This window comes from Diceros bicornis, chromosome 7 (genome assembly GCF_020826845.1).
Source record: "Diceros bicornis minor isolate mBicDic1 chromosome 7, mDicBic1.mat.cur, whole genome shotgun sequence".
Lineage (NCBI taxonomy): Eukaryota > Metazoa > Chordata > Mammalia > Perissodactyla > Rhinocerotidae > Diceros > Diceros bicornis.
The window spans coordinates 64,104,565-64,121,653 of record NC_080746.1 but is presented as its reverse complement, the minus strand read 5'-3'; the positions used below and the strand labels follow the sequence as shown (position 1 = coordinate 64,121,653).

Here is a 17,089-nt window from a genome sequence, read left to right as displayed (position 1 = left end):
ATTAGAAGTGTCTGTTCAGTCTTTTCCCCTTTTTAATTGGTTTTTTGCTATTCTTATTGTTGATTTTTAGTTCTATTTAATTTTATTTCCATCACACTTGCCATTATCTGGGGGTAATTTAATTATTTTTTGCATGCTTATTGTCCTTCTTGCTAATTTAGAATGTAAGCATTATGAAAAAAAACATTTCTTTTTATCATAGCCATATACATTAGCTATTCCCACGTCTAAAAACACCAGCTACAAAGCAAATTATAAACATTAAATAAATAAATACTTGAAACATCTATGTCTCAGAAAGACTTAGAGGACCCAAGACATCCAGTATTTCCCGTAGAAAAACGTGTTCTGCTAAGAACTAAATTTTACCTGTCTAATTAAATGGATATCTTGTTATCATACCTTAAGAATATGCTACAAACTCATTTCAATTATTTTAATATTTAATTATAATTTATTTAATCTCATTTAATATTTTAGTTATAACAATCTTATTTCTAAGTCTTAATATTTATATTTGTATATTTAAAGGCTATAATAGACCTACAGAAAAAAATACTTTCAATTTTGTTCACTCTACTCTTTCCAAATATGTTTAATCTCCAGAACATTCAATTTTGCTACCATCCATTAACAGTTTCTATTATTTGAGAACTTTCCTGCTGCACTATAGATTCTCATTTCTGAAACTTTGCTAAATGTCATTTAGCCCAGAAAGTGAGTAATCCAAATGGAAACGGGTGACAGAGTGATGTCAGTAAGACTGTAATTTCTAAGTAGCATAGAAGAAAATATGTAAGAAAACCCCCTTCCTCACCAAATGCGTGTTCCAGGGGCTATAACATGAAGGCCATGCTTGGAAACAGCAAAGTGTGCTGGCAGACTTCCCAAGAAGGTTAATTGCTTAGAGATTTCATCAATCTCTAGAGCTTTTAACAAAATAGTTTTGTACAAAGTTATCAACACTGCAAGGCTCAGGAGGGGTAGTTCTGCTGCTCTTTGCCAAATGCTGTGTTCCGATGTGTTTAAGTATTGGAAATTGGTCATCTTGACTGAAATTCACGTCTGTGAAGCATTAGCATGCTTGAAGCCAATCTAAAAGGACTCAACTTGGTTATCATTTCAAAATTCTGGGGTTACTAAAAGCTGGGTTTTTGCACATAGTCACTATTTTTACTAGCTGAATATTTGCATCAGGGGCAACTCTGATGCTCACTGTGTTTGTACGAGAATAAGATTCTTAACAATTTCGTCTCAGAACATAGCTAAGCAAGTAGAATCCACATCAGCATACCTGCATTAAATGAAATGCTTCTTAAGTACAAAGAAAGTGAATTCTCAGTACCCAGGTATGGGCTAATACGTCATCTGTTGCTCTCTGTCTTGTGTTTATGCGATTACCCAACCCCTCCCCAACTGTGTGACTTAGCCTTTATTTTTGTAGCCAGGTGCAATTAGGTAACACTCAAATATTGCTTCCCTGAGCGTTGTTAGACCCCATTTAGGTGTCTTTGGATATCCCTGTTCTAACCATGAAATTCATTGGATTCTTTAACTCTCAAATGGCAACATTATTTCCCCTTTACAAATGTTGTGTTTTGATGACAGTAGCACCTATCAAAGAGATTTCTTAATTTGGGGTTCATTTCATATTAAAAGTAAGAAAATAAAAGCAACTATCAGTGTTCATAGATAGCAAATAAACACTGAAAAAAGGAAGTGAAATGAACAAATTTGTCTTGGACAATCATTAATGATCATCTAAAAGTTTTAAATCTCAGTGTGATTAAATTTTACTTTAACATACACGACAAAGCATTTAAACCTGTAAGACTTATATCACCTTTGAAGTAAAATGATTTTAGAAGTACGCATGTCAATGAGAAGTAAACTCCTGCTTCTGATGTGGAAACCTTGGGAGAGATAAACTAATGAGAAGGAAATTCCCACCTATGGTAGCAGGAGAGCAAGAAGCGCTATAAGGAGTTTGACACTGTTGTCATCTTGTGTCCTGCTTATTTAGATAACACTTAGGGTCTGAGTTTGACTTCTCAGATTTTCCATTGATAACTGAACTGCTGGGGATGAGGGATAGCAGCCAAAGCACGATCTAAGAAGAAACACAACTGTAATTTCCATGTAATGATATCCATCCCAAAGACGAACACCCAGACATTGAGATCAAGGGAGGAATTTAGATGATGTGAGTGATATGGGTAGTTGGCATCACTACATTATTCTTTGTACTGTGTAGGCCCAATAAAATTAGACTCTTTTAAAAGCCCAATGTTGAGTGCTTGTTTAGATCTCAGCCTAGAATGGTAGCTTAGAAAGGAAAGGAATATAACAGGTGTGCTAGACATAATAATGCCCACCCTAAAATATGTCCATGCCCTAGTCCCATAGACAACATCCAACCCACTTAATTATTTTGTTTGAACTACACAATATTTTATAATAAATTTTAATACAATTGGATAAGCAAGAGTATAAATATGTAGAGAATATTCATGACTCCCTGTATAAGACATTTTTTTTTTCCCTGAAGACATTTGATTTGTTATCTCTGAGATAGGCTCCTTTTTCTACCTCTTGCTTCTTTATTAACCTGAGGAGCCTTTGAGAACACAGAAAGATTCATTCACTGTTGTGATATTCATCCCAATATAGACCTCCAGAGATTGTAAATATTTTGAACATGGAAAAGAACCACATAAGATATTGTCTTCATCACGATAGGGATCCTGTGGTTCCTAGAGTCTCGTGCATGGAATTTTTAGCGCTTTACAAACTCACTGATGTAAAAAATACTGGTCTTCACAACAATGGGAACTTCAATATTCTGCCTGCTGAGAATCTCTACTTGATTCAATATGAACTTTACATCTACATATTACAGAACTGATGCCAACACCTATACTTATCAACCAAAGTAAACAAATAAAACTTCCCTTATTATGTTCCATATTTCAATGAATAGCACCAATATTCACCCATTTGCCTAAGACAGAATCCTGGAAGTTAAACATGACTTATTACTCTATTTCATCCCCCAAATCACATTAAACAGTGTTTCCTGACACTTTATTTTATATTCCGTCACCTTGCCATCTCCATTACCATTTGTTTAAATCAGGCTAAGATCATCTATCACTCAGCTCATTTCAAACTCTAACCTGCCCCTTCAATTCATTCTTCAAGGTGACATTACAGAAGTTCCTCTAAAGTGTAAGCACATTTTACACCATTCCTAGGACTGTAGCAGAGCATCAAGTCTGGGATGTATCTTGGTCAGAAAAACAAGATATCGATAATCTGGTGTGTTCTGCATTTGGGAACTTTTTAAATCTTTTATCACTTCCCACCTGAGGGTCTTCTGCTGAATATTAAGGAAGAGAATTGATTCCATGTTTCTCCAGGACCTGAAAGAATGGCATGAATGATATTTTAGTCTTAATACAGTGTGGAAAAATTGGCCAGCAATCATGAAGATGGCCCATCACAACACCATTCAATTCCATCCTTCCTCCTTTGTCGTTTTGGGGATTCCAGGCCTGGAAAATTTTCAAGTCTGGATTGGTTTCCCATTTTGTGCTGTATATCTGATTGCCCTCCTGGGGAACATTATAATCCTCTTTATAATTCAGTCTGAGCCTAGTCTCCACCAGCCCATGTTTTACTTCCTGGCAATGTTGGCCTGCACTGACATAAGCCTGTCCACTGCCACTATCCCCAAGATGCTGGGCATCTTCTGGTTCAATTTCAAGGAAATACTTTTTGGTGCCTGCCTTGCACAGATGTTTATGATTCATCTGTGCACAGGCCTGGAGTCTGGGGTCCTGACAGTCATGGCCATCGACCACTATGTTGCCGTCTGCTATCCCCTGAGGTATACCACGATCCTCACCAACAAGGTGGTGGCCATTCTAGGTGTAGTCATGATAGTGAGGTCTTTAATCTTCGTTATCCCTTTTGTGTTTCTCATCTTGCTGTTGTCGTTCTGTGGTGCCCGTATCATTCCCCACACCTACTGTGAGCACATGGGCATTGCCCACCTTTCCTATGCCAGTATCAGTGCCAATAATTTGTTTGAAATGGCTGCCTTTTCTGTGGGATTCATTGACCTTATTGTAATTAGTCTCTCCTATGTGAAGGTACTCTACACAGTGTTCCATTTACCGTCACAGAATGCCCAATTCAAGGCTCTCAACACCTGTGGCTCCCATGTCTGTGTCACGTTTATCTTCTACATCCCAGCATTTTTCTCTTTTCTGACCCACCGCTTTGGTCATAGCATCCCTGGTTATATTCATATATTTCTGGCCAAACTCTATGTGGTTGTTCCGCCTGCACTCAACCCTATTATCTATGGGGTCAGGACAAAGCAGATCTGGGAGCAAGTCCTAAGAATTCTTAATCCTAAAGATGTTTGATACTCAGCTTCCCCAGTCATGATGATATTATGATACATATGTATAAATTATACATATGCATGGATATATGTATATACATATGTGTGTGTGTGCATTTGTGTTTGGATTCATCTAGAAGGAGAAATCAAGGCCCAATGCAGAGCTTGTACTCTAAACACTCTCAAGCACTACTGCATCACACCTGTGTTTTAGCCCTACCGACTTTCTGAACCAATTTGAAAAAAACAGTACCAGAGTCATCAATCGTTATCTTCCTGCTCTCAGCACATGTCCGTGGTCACTGCTCCACTATTATGATTGTGTTGCGTGTACGTGATTCAACCTTACTTTTCACAACTGACTAAACTTCCCAAAGGCAGCCATAGGTTAGCTTGATTTAATAAGATTTGTTGTGTTATTAAATTTTTATGAGACTGTTTTGAATCTGAAATCTAAAAGAATTAATTAGTTCACTAAGGAAGCTGAAAAGTTAAATAGAAACTTTAGTGCCAGAAGACTAATCATGTGTAATGTTATGGTATGTGTTATTTATATACATAAAATTTTCCTTTGAGGCGACTTAAGGGATTCTGTGCAACTTTCTGAAAGAAAATAACTAGAAAGATAACCTCATTTCCTCAGCAAGTAATCTGTCTAAAATTAATATTATTCTCTAAAGTCTGGCCTCCGGTGTTTCTGGAGTACTCCCTAGTGATCCACACATCTCAATAGCCATAGAGGTAAATTTTGACCAATGAGACCCCAATAATATTTCAGATATCTCTCCAGCATATATGCAGGATCTTATGTAACATAACCTGCTTCTAGCACCATTATTGAAGCAATGGCCACCAGAATGAATCAGGACAGAATGGTGGTAGAAGACAGATCCAAGTGATGATCAAAAGAACTGGAAAGATGTTGCTGTAACTTCTGTCCATCATTGTGTGAAAACTGCTTCTCTAGCCTTTAACGCCCTGACACTTCGGTCCTGCCCCAACCATGAGTCTAGCATGCTTCCACAGCCAGAGGGCCCTCCCTGGCAGAATTCTGGTGTTTGCAGTAGGAGTATGTTGGTGCATAATGAAAGAGCAGAAGGGACAAGGACAGGGCACTGACAGCATCTGCTACAGCCTACCCCTGAACTGATCAGATCTTCTCGTCCCCTGTGTTAGTGTTAGCTCTGTCCTATCACTAGTTCTTCAAGATCGTAGCCTGTCACAATTTCTAAGGAAGGATTTGAAATAGGAAGATACATTCCTGCCACTGCAATTGGTCCAGAGGCTGTAAGTAATGTTCTTCACCTCCTTCCTTTACCATCCGTACTAGATTTTGCTCACATGCCATCAGCGCTTTTAGAAGTCACTACTTCTAGCTGCCTGGTGGTTCATTGCCTCCTCTTTCCTGACACATGCTCTGAGGTGGGCAATATGTGAGCCATTAAGATCTGTATGCTTTGTGCCAAATCTCACAGGGGCATTCACACGTTTCTTTCCCAGACCTCTTTGCCTCTGATTTTCAAGGCTTGCTAATTTTCTCTTTCCACTAAGCTGATGGCCAGATGTACTGCTCAGAGTTCTGTCTCTGTCTTTGTGGTTCACCCATAATTAAGGCTGTATTGTGGAAACAGTGCATTTTTAACCTACACATAGTAAGCTGACTAATTCATTACTAGGATTGAGCTTTTTCCTCCCCCTTTTATCTGGTCACAGGGAGCCTCCTTGAGGCCATAGGTGTGAGGAGAGGGAAAGGCGTTCATGCAAATGAAGCAGGAAAAGTGAGTCTGGGACGACTGATTATGTGACTTGTGCCCTCTAGTTGCTCTAGGTAATTCCAAAAATACTATTCTCTTGTTAGGATGATGCTATGCCTGTACAACCTTATTATATCTTGCTTCAGACAACTGGAGCTGTGTCTTGAATGGTGACTTGTTCTCTGCTTCATTCTTTACTGCAGACTCCATGGGTTTATGCTGGGACTCATAATTTGCCAGAGAAAATTATCCAGTTTCTGTATCTACTACTAATACCAGGAGTACCATTGTATCTCCCAAATCCTATGGTCTGAGAAGTAGGGATGCTTGAACTTCAGCTTAAACTTGCTGCAGAGTTCTCTCTTGATCTTGGTCCCAAACAAAACTGTCAGCCTTCAATGTCACCTAGTGAATGGATCAAATTAGAATTCTCAAGGGTATTATATGCTGTCTCCAAAATCCAAAGAAGCCTCTTTCTTAGTGGTGGGAGGTGCAAGGACCAATAATTTGTCCTTTAACATGGCAGTGACGTCTGAGCATGTGCCAAACCATTGGAAATATAAAAATGTCCTTAATGTGGCAAGCTCCTGAATCTCTGTGCTATTTATCTTCCACCCTGTCATGTGCACGTGTCTTATCAGAGAATCCAGGGTACTTGACACTTTCTGTTTAACCACTCTGATTAATATAAGAAGTGTGAAAATGCTCTAGGTTCTTTCAGTCTATGTCGTAACAAAAAGCAAAAAAGTTAATGTAGCCTTAAGAAAGTCCTTGAATGTGCACTGCTGCCTACCTCAGTTGAATGAAAAAACAGCTTTTGGTCTATTTTCTTGGTAGAGATTAACTAAAAAGAACACAACAAAGAACAATATCCACAGAGTAAATGCTAGAGACTTTGTTTTAGTAAAGATGCCACATCTATCACAGCAGTTGTTATTGGGGCTACGACTTGGTAAAATTTACTTTTGTCCATCTTATCTGCCATTAGCCATGGCTCATGCAGGAACTATACGAGTGAATTTAAATAGGCATGTGTTTGCGGACCACTGTCCTACATCCTTGAAGTTTTTGTGCCATTCCACCAAGAATATAGTGATGGTTATGGTTAATTATATTGACCGTCATGAGGGGAGTTATACTTTCAGGAGCAATACAGAATGCATTAAGGAGTAATTTATTGCTGTGAACAACTGGGGGTCAGTCTGGGGAATCTTGAGAGACTGGTTAGAAACGCTTTCAGGTTATTCAGTTGAGAGCAAGGAAGCTGGGGCATCCAACTCCCATCAATCATAGCTTGAGAACTGTTCTTGGGGGGATTGACTCCTCCACACTTCCTGTCCGCACTGGGCTCAGGCCAAGAATGCTTTGGAGGCCAGAAAATGTACTCCAGCAAAGATTCATAGGTAATTTTGAGGGAAAGTTCTTGGTCTATAACAGAAGGGTGAATACCTACACGTAATACACCAACAGTGTCTTCCACCCAAGTCAAATAGACCGAAGTTTGCATCCCTGACATGCTTCTTAAAAGATGCACATCCTTATTCAAGTTACTTAACCAAACGTTTTATACATGCCTGACAGTGAATTGCTGGCTTTCTATCACAAAGTTTTCACAAGTCTGGATGACAAAAGAATATTAAGAATGGCAGAAATATTCTGAAAATACTAGTACATGGAATACAAAGAATATTTTTAATTCTGAGGCTTCTGATCTTCCCCATTTTTGGTGTTAAAATGTCCGTTTTTAAAAATAATGGTAATAGTGTGTGATAATATTTTAATATTTTAACTTGATTAAATATAAATTGGCATCCCTATTTCCTCATTTTTTATTTTTATTCTTTCTATCAATTTATTAAGGTATAGTTTATATACAATAAAATGCATCTGGTACAATGAGTTTTTACAAAATGTGCACTCTGTTTGACAACCACCAAAATCAGGACAAAGAATATTTCCATCACTGAAAATGTACCCTCTTGCTCATTTGCAGTTGGTCTCTTCCTCCACCCTGGCCATAGGCAAGAATTGGTCACTTTTTGCAACTATACGTTACCTTTCCCTATTCTAGAATTTCATAGGCATGGAATCATGCAGAACGTACTTTGTGTTTGTCTTCTTTTGTTAATATAGTGTTTTAAGTTTCATCTACGTGGCTGTGTGTTCCAGTAATTCACTCATTTTATTCAAAAATAGTACTTCATTTAATGGATAGCCACGATTTGTTCATCTATTTACCTCTTAATGGACATTTGAGTTGCCTCCAGTTTTTATCTATTTTGAATGAAGGTGTTAAGAAGCTTCACGTTATGCATGTACAACACTTTGTGCGGATAGATGTTTTCATCTCTCTTGGGTAAACATTAGAAGCGGGATTGCTGGACTGTATAGTAAGTGTGTGCTTAACTTTCTAAGTGACTGTTGAACTGTTTTAAAAAGTCATTGCTCCATTTTACATTCCCACCAGCAGTGAGAGTTCCAGTCTCTAGTTCCTCCACACTCATGCCAACACTTGGTGCTGTCAGTCTTTTATAATTTCAGCCGTTCTTGTGGCTGTGCAGTGGCAGCTCATCATAATTTTAATTGACACTTTTCTGACTGGTCATTTAATATCTTCTTTGGAAAAAAGTCTATTCTACTTAAGTCCTTTGTTTATTTTTTTAACTTGGTTATTTACCTTATGCTTGAGTTGTAAAGAGTTATATATTCTAGAAAACCGTATTTTGCAGATTTATACATCGTAAATATTTTCTCACAACCTATGACTTGCCTAATCATTTTCCTGTTTGTTTTTTGGAGAGCAGATATTTTAAATACTGATGAAATTGATCACTTTTCTTATAATTATATGACAATTTATCATTAAAAAAAAATTTTTTGATACATGCTTTTTGTCCTATTTAAGAAATATTTGCCTATCTTAAGTTCATGTTTTCTCCTAAACTTCTAAGAATTTTTTGGTTTTAGCTTTTAGATATAAGTCTATAGCTTAATGTTTGTATGTGGTATGAGATAATGTCTGAGGTTCATTTTTTTTTCCCAAATGGAAACACAGTTGTTCCAGCAGCATTTATTGAAAACTGTCATTTTCTCCATTGAATTACTTTGGGCCCTTTGTCAAAAATCAATTTTCTGTAAATGTATGGACCTATTTCTGGACTCTCCATTCTCTTCCATTACACAAATCTACCTATCCTTACACCAATAATACACTGTCCTGATTACTCTAAATTATATTATGTAATGAAATCAGGTAATGTAAGTCTTCCAAGGTTGTTCCTTTATAAAATTGTCTTTACTCTTCTAAGTCCTTCGCATTTCCATATAAATTTTAGAATCGACCTGTCAATTTCTACAAAAAGCTGCTGGGATTTCAATTAAGATTACATTGAATCTACCAATCAATTTGAGGAGAATTAATATCCTGTAAATACTGAGTCTTCAAACCCATGCACATAACATATATTTATATTTATTTAGATCTTCTTTAATTAATCTCAGCAATATTTTTAGTTCTCTTTTGCAGATCTTTCACATATTTCAAAATGTATCCCTAAAGATTGTATTTTGATACTATTTTAAATGTTTTAAAAGTTTATTTCCCAATTTTTTGGTTTCTAGTATATAGAAATAAAATTGACTTTTATATGTTGATCTTGTATTCTGAGATTTGCTATATTTACTTTTTGGTTTGTGTAGTTTTAAAAATTGATTTTGTAGAGTTTTTCACATACATGATTGTGTTTTCTTTAAATAAAGACAATTTTGCTTCATTCATTCTAAACTATATGCTTTTTTCTCTTGATTTATTATACCGACCAGGGAATCCAATACAGTGTTGATTAGAAATGGTAAGAGTGGACATCCTTACCTTTTTCCCAATCTTAGAGAAAACATCATTAAATATGATGTTAGCTATCCACCAATTTGAAGAAGTTTCCTTCCATTCCTTGTTTGTTGAATATTATTATTATAAATTGGTATTGAATTTTGTTAAATGTTTTTCTAATATTATTGAGGTTATCATATGTTTTTCTCTCTATTTTGTTGATATAATTAACTATATCAATTTATTTTTTTAGTATTAAACCAACCTGCAGCACTAAAATTGAGCATGATTTATTATTTTTCTTTTATATTTCAGGAGTCAATTTTCTAGTAGTTTATTAGAGATTTTTTTTGTGTGTCTATGTTTATAAAGGACATTGATCAGTGGTTTTCTTTTTTCTAGTGTTGTCATCTGGTTTTAGTATCGGGAAAATGCTGTCTTCATAAAATGAACTGGAATTTGTTCCCAACACTTCTATTTGCTGATTTGCTAAAAGAGTTTGTGAAGGATTAGAATTATTTCTCCCTTAATTGTAGTCTTAGAATTCCACAAGTGAAGTCATTTGGGCCTGGAGTTTTTTTTAATATACTATATTTAGTTATAAGTTCACATTCTTTAACTAATATATGGCTATTGAGAATTTCTATGTCTTTTTGAGTCAAGTTCAGTAATTCGTGTCTTTCGAGGAATTTGCCCATTTGATCTGTTTTCAGATTTATTGACATAAAGTTGTTCATAATATTCCTATATCCTTTTATTGAATAGAATCTAATGACATCCCCTTTTATTATTGGCGTTGATATTGTATTTCTTTTATTTTTTTTGACTGATTAGTGTGTAGAGATATGTATCAATATGACGATTTTTTTCAAGGGAGCACCTTTTGGTTTAATTTTTCTTTTTTCTGTTCACTTTCTGTTTCATCAAGTTCTGCTCTTATTTTTATTTCCTTCTTTCTACTTTCTTTGAACGTGTTTGCTCATCTTTTCCTAGTTTTGTAAGGTAGAAACTTAGATAACTGATTTAAGACTTTTTTTGGTTCTAATACAAGTAATCAATGCTGTAATTTTTCCTCTAACCCTTGATGAACCGATATTAGTATAAGGCTAACTACTCTAGACAAAAAGTCTTCCTAGTGCTATATTATAGTGAGCAGCTCACAAAATATACCCTGTATTTGAAGCAAAACCACAGAATAAATAGAGATACTTCACTTCCATAAGGCCCTTATTGAACTCCCAGGTTGCACAAAGTGCCACTCTCTTGTGCTTCCATCACACCATGAGCACATCTCATCATGGTGACCCATATTACATTGACATTATCTATTTTAAGTTTTTGTGTCCTACTTTATTCAGTGAGTTCCCCAAAGGCAGAGATGAATTGTATTTGATCTTTTCTCCCAAGGTCGCACAGGATTGACATATAATCTGACTGAACAGGTTATGTTATCTCACACGTTTTTAAATTAGTTTGATGAACTAATACTTACCACAAAGCTTCTTACATAATTCTCCACATATTTAAATGATTTACTAATGCAAAGCTTCTTCTTTTTTCAGTTACTTGATAACATCTTCTGAGATAGGATCAATGTCATGTTATTCTTTACCAATATCTGCTGTATTGAAATCTCTAAGTTTCTCCAGAACTGTTTTTGCCAGGTTCCCTAGCTAGCAGCACTGGATACCTTCAATGTCTTATTCCTTCTGGGTAGAGGGCCTTTGTCACCCTCCTGATCACTATCTTGATTCGAAATAAGCAACCAAATCCTTAGTAGTTCACCTCCTAGTAGTTCATTGATCAGAGACAGAAGGTCAATGTCCCTTCCTGTCTTTTGGGAAAACCTATGCCCTTTGAAGAGTTGATGCTAAGTGGAGAATAGAGGTTACAAAAGATAGTGCCTTTGAATTTGGAGAAGGAGAGATTGTGCATCCTCTTGATAAATAAAAATGACAGAACAGAGAGTGAGGTCAACATCATGGTTGGGTGAGTTGTTCCCTTTGTCTCTCCCCTATAAGTTACAACCAGTTGGACATCCACTGATCAACAGAAGATTCCCTACACAGCACAACAGGATGAATAAGAGATCCAGGCAACTATGCAGCTGAAGGTGGGTGGACTGGACCCCTGGGTGGTAGTGGAACTAGGGCAGCAGCCCTCACCTACTCCCCTGGCAGCATAATCCAGGGCATGGATCCCCACAGTAGCCTGCACACTTACGCGAAAACAGACACAGTTTGCTTGAGAAGTCCATCAGGGATGGAGAATGGGGATGGGTTTGCTCCCTGTCTGTCTACTTTTAGCAGGTCCCGTGTACATGCCCCTTCCTCCTCCAATGGCAGTGGCCAGGTCTTTCCAACAGTGGGAATAGTACGCAAAACTTGGATTTTCCCCGCTGGAGTGGGGCACTCTGATCTGAGTTTTAAAAAACACACCAGCTAGCACTAGAGGCCAGAGGCTGCGCAGTAAGCAACAACAAATCCTCGACCTACTTAGCCCCTGCTCCCCACTAGCAGTGACAGGTGGAACCTGTGAGCAGAGGCTTCAGGAACTGTAGCAGAACTGGTGACCCAGCCCCCAGTGGCAGCATCCCCAACACAAGCTCCACCAGAAGTGGGGGATGCACACAATTCCCCAGATCCCTGGACCCCAGATCCCTGGACCCCAGCAGCGACAGTGACACCTGTGAACCCAGCTCCCCTGGATACAGTGCAACCAGCATCGGCAGAAAATATGCGAACAAAAGCACAGGTGGTGCATGATGCAGCAGCATCTGAGCCCATGGAAAGGCTGTGTGAGGCAGTGGAGGAACACAAGACCCAGGCAACCCCAGAAGCAGTACAAGTGCTCACAGCCTGGTGACACCAGCAGCGACATTTGAAATTAAAGTGAAGGCATCGGCAACCCTGAAGACACAAACAGTACAAGGCGGACACTGACAACACCCCTGGCAGAGGCAGTGGAAAGAGGAAAGTGTAGGCTCTCAAACAGAACCAGAAGTTACACAGAAACGAAGTAACCAAAGTTGTACCTAAATAAGAAAGATGGTTACTACCAAAAATGCACTGGCATAGAACCAACTCATCAAACTCCAGTAACATGGCAGAAGAGAAGGAGAAGGACAGTTCTCCAGCTGTCATAAAGAAGCTCAATGAGTTACAAGAAAACTCAGAAAGACAGTTCAAAGAGCTCAGGAATAAAACTAATGAACAGAAGAAGTACTTCACCAAGAAGATTGAAACTCTAAAAAAAAAAAAAACCAAGACAGAAATTATGGATATGAAGAATGCAATAAGTGAGATGAAAAATAATGTAGAAAGCATTAAAAATAGAGCAGACCATATGGAGGAGAGAATTAGTGAGCTCAAGGATAGAAACTTAGAAATGAGTCATGTGGAGGAGGAGAGAGAACTAAGATTTTTAAAAAATGAAGAAATTCTTTGAGTAATAGCCAACTCAATCAGGAAAAGTAACATAACGATCATAGGCATCTCAAAAGAAGAAGTGAGGGAGAAAGGAGCAGAGAGCTTATTCAAAGAAATAATAGCTGAGAACTTCCCAAACATGGGGAAGGAACTGGGCATGCAAGTACATGAAGCTAATAGAACTCCTAATTACCTTAAAGCAAAAGACCTTCTCCAAGGCATATAATATTAAAACTGTCAAAAGCCAACTATGAAAAGATATTAAGGGCAGAAAGAGAGAAGAAAATTACTTACAAAGAAACCTGCTTCAGGTTTTCAGTGGATTTCTCGGCAGAAACCCTGCAGGCTAGGAGAGAATGGAATGATACATTCAAAATACTGAAAAATAAAAACTAGCAGCCAAGAATACTCTATCCAGTGAAGTTATCCTTCAGATATGATGGAGAAGCAAAGCTTTGCTAGACAAACAAAAGCTAAGATAGTTCATTGCTGCTAGACACTGCCTTACAAGAAACGTTGAAAGGAGCCCTCCTATATGAAACTAAAAAGCAAAGGTTCACAAAACCTTTAGCAAGGAGATAAACAGACAGACTGAATCAGAGAATTGCAACTTTATTTCAGGATAGGTTAGTAAACACTTAATTACAACATAAAAGATAAAGGGAACAAAAGCATCAAAAATAACTATAACTACAACAATTAGCTTACAAACTCACAACACAAAAAAGAAGAATCTGTGACAACAAAATCATAGAAAGGGAAGAGGAAAGGGACAGAATTTGTATAGGCTAATGGAGATAAGAGGCTCTCAGAAAATGGACTGTCTCATCTATGGGATCTTTTATACAAACCTCATAGCAACCAAATGATAAAAATTTAGAGCAGAGTCATAAAGCATAAATGGAGAGAAAGTCATCAGAGAAAACCACCAAACTGAAATGGCAGAGAGAAATACAATGAAAAGAAACAATGGAAATACAGAACAATCAGAAAACAAAAGATAAAATTGCAGTCCTAAGCCCTCATAAATCAATAATCACTCTAAATGTAAATGGCTTGAAGTCACCAATCCAAAGACACAGAGTGGCTGGATGGATTAAAAAACAAGACAGAACAATATGCTGTCCTCAGGAAACATGTTGTCCAAATACAAACATAGGCTCAGAGTGAAGGGATGGAAGGTGACACTGCAAGTAAATGGCAAACAAAAGAAAGCAGGTATAGCTGTACTTGTGTCAGATAAAACAGACTTTGAGATAAAAAATACAACAAGAGACAAAGATGGGTATCATATAACGATAAAAGGGACATTCCAACAAGAAGACATAACACTTATTAATATATATGCACCTAACACAGGAACACCAAGGTATATAAAGCAACTGTTAATAGACCTAAAGGGAGAAATCAACAGTAATACAAGAATAGTAGTAGCTCTTAACACCCCACTTACATCAATGGATAGATCATCCAGACAGAAAGTCAACAAACAGTGATCTTAAATGAAACAGTAGACCAGATGGACTTAATAGATATACATATAGAGAGAGAACATTATATCCAAAAACAGCTGAATATACATTCTTCTCAAGTGTACATGGAACATTCTCAAAGATAGATCATATGTTGGGAAACAATACACACCTCAAAAAATTTAATGAGATTGAAATCATCTCAAACATCTTTTCTGACAACAATGCTATGAAACTAGAAATCAACTAAAAGAAAAAAGTGGGGAAACTCAAAAATATGTAGAGACCAAACAACATGCTACTGAACAACTATGAGAACAATGAAGAAATCAAAGGAGAAATAAAAAAATACCTGGAAACAAATGAAAATGAAGACACAATATACTAACTCTTTTGGGTTGCAGCAAAAGTGGTACTAAGAGGGAAATTTACAGCAATACAGGCATACCTCAACAAGCAAGAAACATCTCAAATAAGTAAACTTAAACTATACCTAAAAGAACTAGAAAAATAAGAACAACAACGCTCAAAGTCAGTAGAAGGATGGAAATAATAAAAATCAGAGCAGAAATAAATTAAAAAAAATAGAAAGGATCAATGAAACTAAGAGCTGGTTCTTTGAGAAAATAAACAAAATTGACAACCCTTAGCCACACTCACTAAGAAAAAAGGGAGAAGGCTCAAATAAATAAAATCAGAAATGAAACAGGATACATTACAATGAATACCATAGAAATACAAGGAATTATAAGAGAATACTATCAAAAGCTATGTGCCAACAAACTAGATAACCTAGAAGAAATGGATAAATTCTTAGAATCATGCAATATCCCAAAACTGAATCAAGAATAAATAGAGAATCTGAATAGACTAATTGCAAGTAAAGAAATTGAAAAAGTAATCAAAAGCCACCCAAAAAACAAAAGTCCAGGACCAGATGGCTTGTTTAGTGAATTCTAACAAACATTTAAAGAAGATTTAATACCTATCTTTCTTTTTTTTTTGTTTTCAGAAAAGAAATACTTTATTTTTTTAATCTTTTATAACTTTTATTTTTATTTAATTAATTAATTAATTAATTATTTTAATTTTTTGTTTATTGTAGTAACATTTGTTTATAACATTGTAAAAATTTCAGGTGTACATCATTATACTTCTATTTCTGCATAGATTACATAACGTTCACCACCAAAATACTAATTACAACCCATCACCACACACATGTACCGAATTATCCCTTTCACCCTCCTCCCTCCCCACTTCCCCTCTGGTAACCACCAGACCAATCACTGTCCCTATGTGTTTGTTTATTGTTGTTATTATCTACTAGTTAATGAAGGAAATCATACGGTATTTGACCTTCTCCCTCTGACTTATTTCACTTTGCATTATACCCTCAATGTCCATCCATGTTGTCACAAATGGCTGGATTTCATCATTTCTTATGGCTGAGTAGTATTCCATTGTGTATATATACCACATCTTCTTCATCCATTCGTCCCTTGATGGGCACTTAGGTTGCTTCCAAGTCTTGGCTATTGTGAATAACGCTGCAATGAACACAGGGGTGCATGTACCTTTACAAATTGGTGTTTTCAAGTTCTTTGGATAAATACCCAACAGTGGAATAGGTGGATCATATGGTAGTTCTATCCTTGATTTTTTGAGGAATCTCCATACTGTTTTCCATAGTGGCTGCACCAGTTTGCACTCCCACCAGCAGTAATACCTATCTTTCTTAAACTATACTGAAATATTGAAGAGGATGGGATGTTTCCTAACTCAATCTATGAGGTCAAAATTACCCGGATACCAAAACAAGACAAGGACAATACAAAGGAGGAAAATAACAGGCCAATATCACTGATGAACATAGATGCAAAAATTCTCAAGAAAACATTAGCAAATAAAATACAACAATACATTAAAAGGATCATACACCACAATCAAGTAGGATTTATTCCAGAGATGCCGGGATGGTTCCACATCCACCAATCAATCAATGTGATGCACCACATTAACAAATTGAGGATTAAAATCACATGATCAATAGATGCAGAGAAAGCATTTGACAAGATCCAACACCGATTTATAATAAAAACCATTAATAAGATGGGTATAAAAGGAAAGTACCCTAACATAATAAAGGCCATATATGACAAACTCACAGCCAACATCATACTCAATGGCAAAAA

General features: G+C 36.7%; 1 protein-coding gene across 1 annotated transcript; it reads left to right on the top strand.

Annotated features, from left to right (window-relative positions):
* Nucleotides 1-3,491: 3,491 nt before the first annotated feature.
* Nucleotides 3,492-4,433, top strand: LOC131409124 (olfactory receptor 52E5-like). The gene has a single exon (XM_058546289.1). It carries the CDS (start codon nucleotides 3,492-3,494, stop codon nucleotides 4,431-4,433), a length of 942 nt encoding a protein of 313 aa, XP_058402272.1.
* Nucleotides 4,434-17,089: the final 12,656 nt, after the last annotated feature.

Coding starts and splice junctions, on each gene's coding strand:
- LOC131409124 (XM_058546289.1), top strand. CDS start 3,492: ATGGCCCATCACAACACCATTCAATTCCATCCTTCCTCCTTTGTCGTT.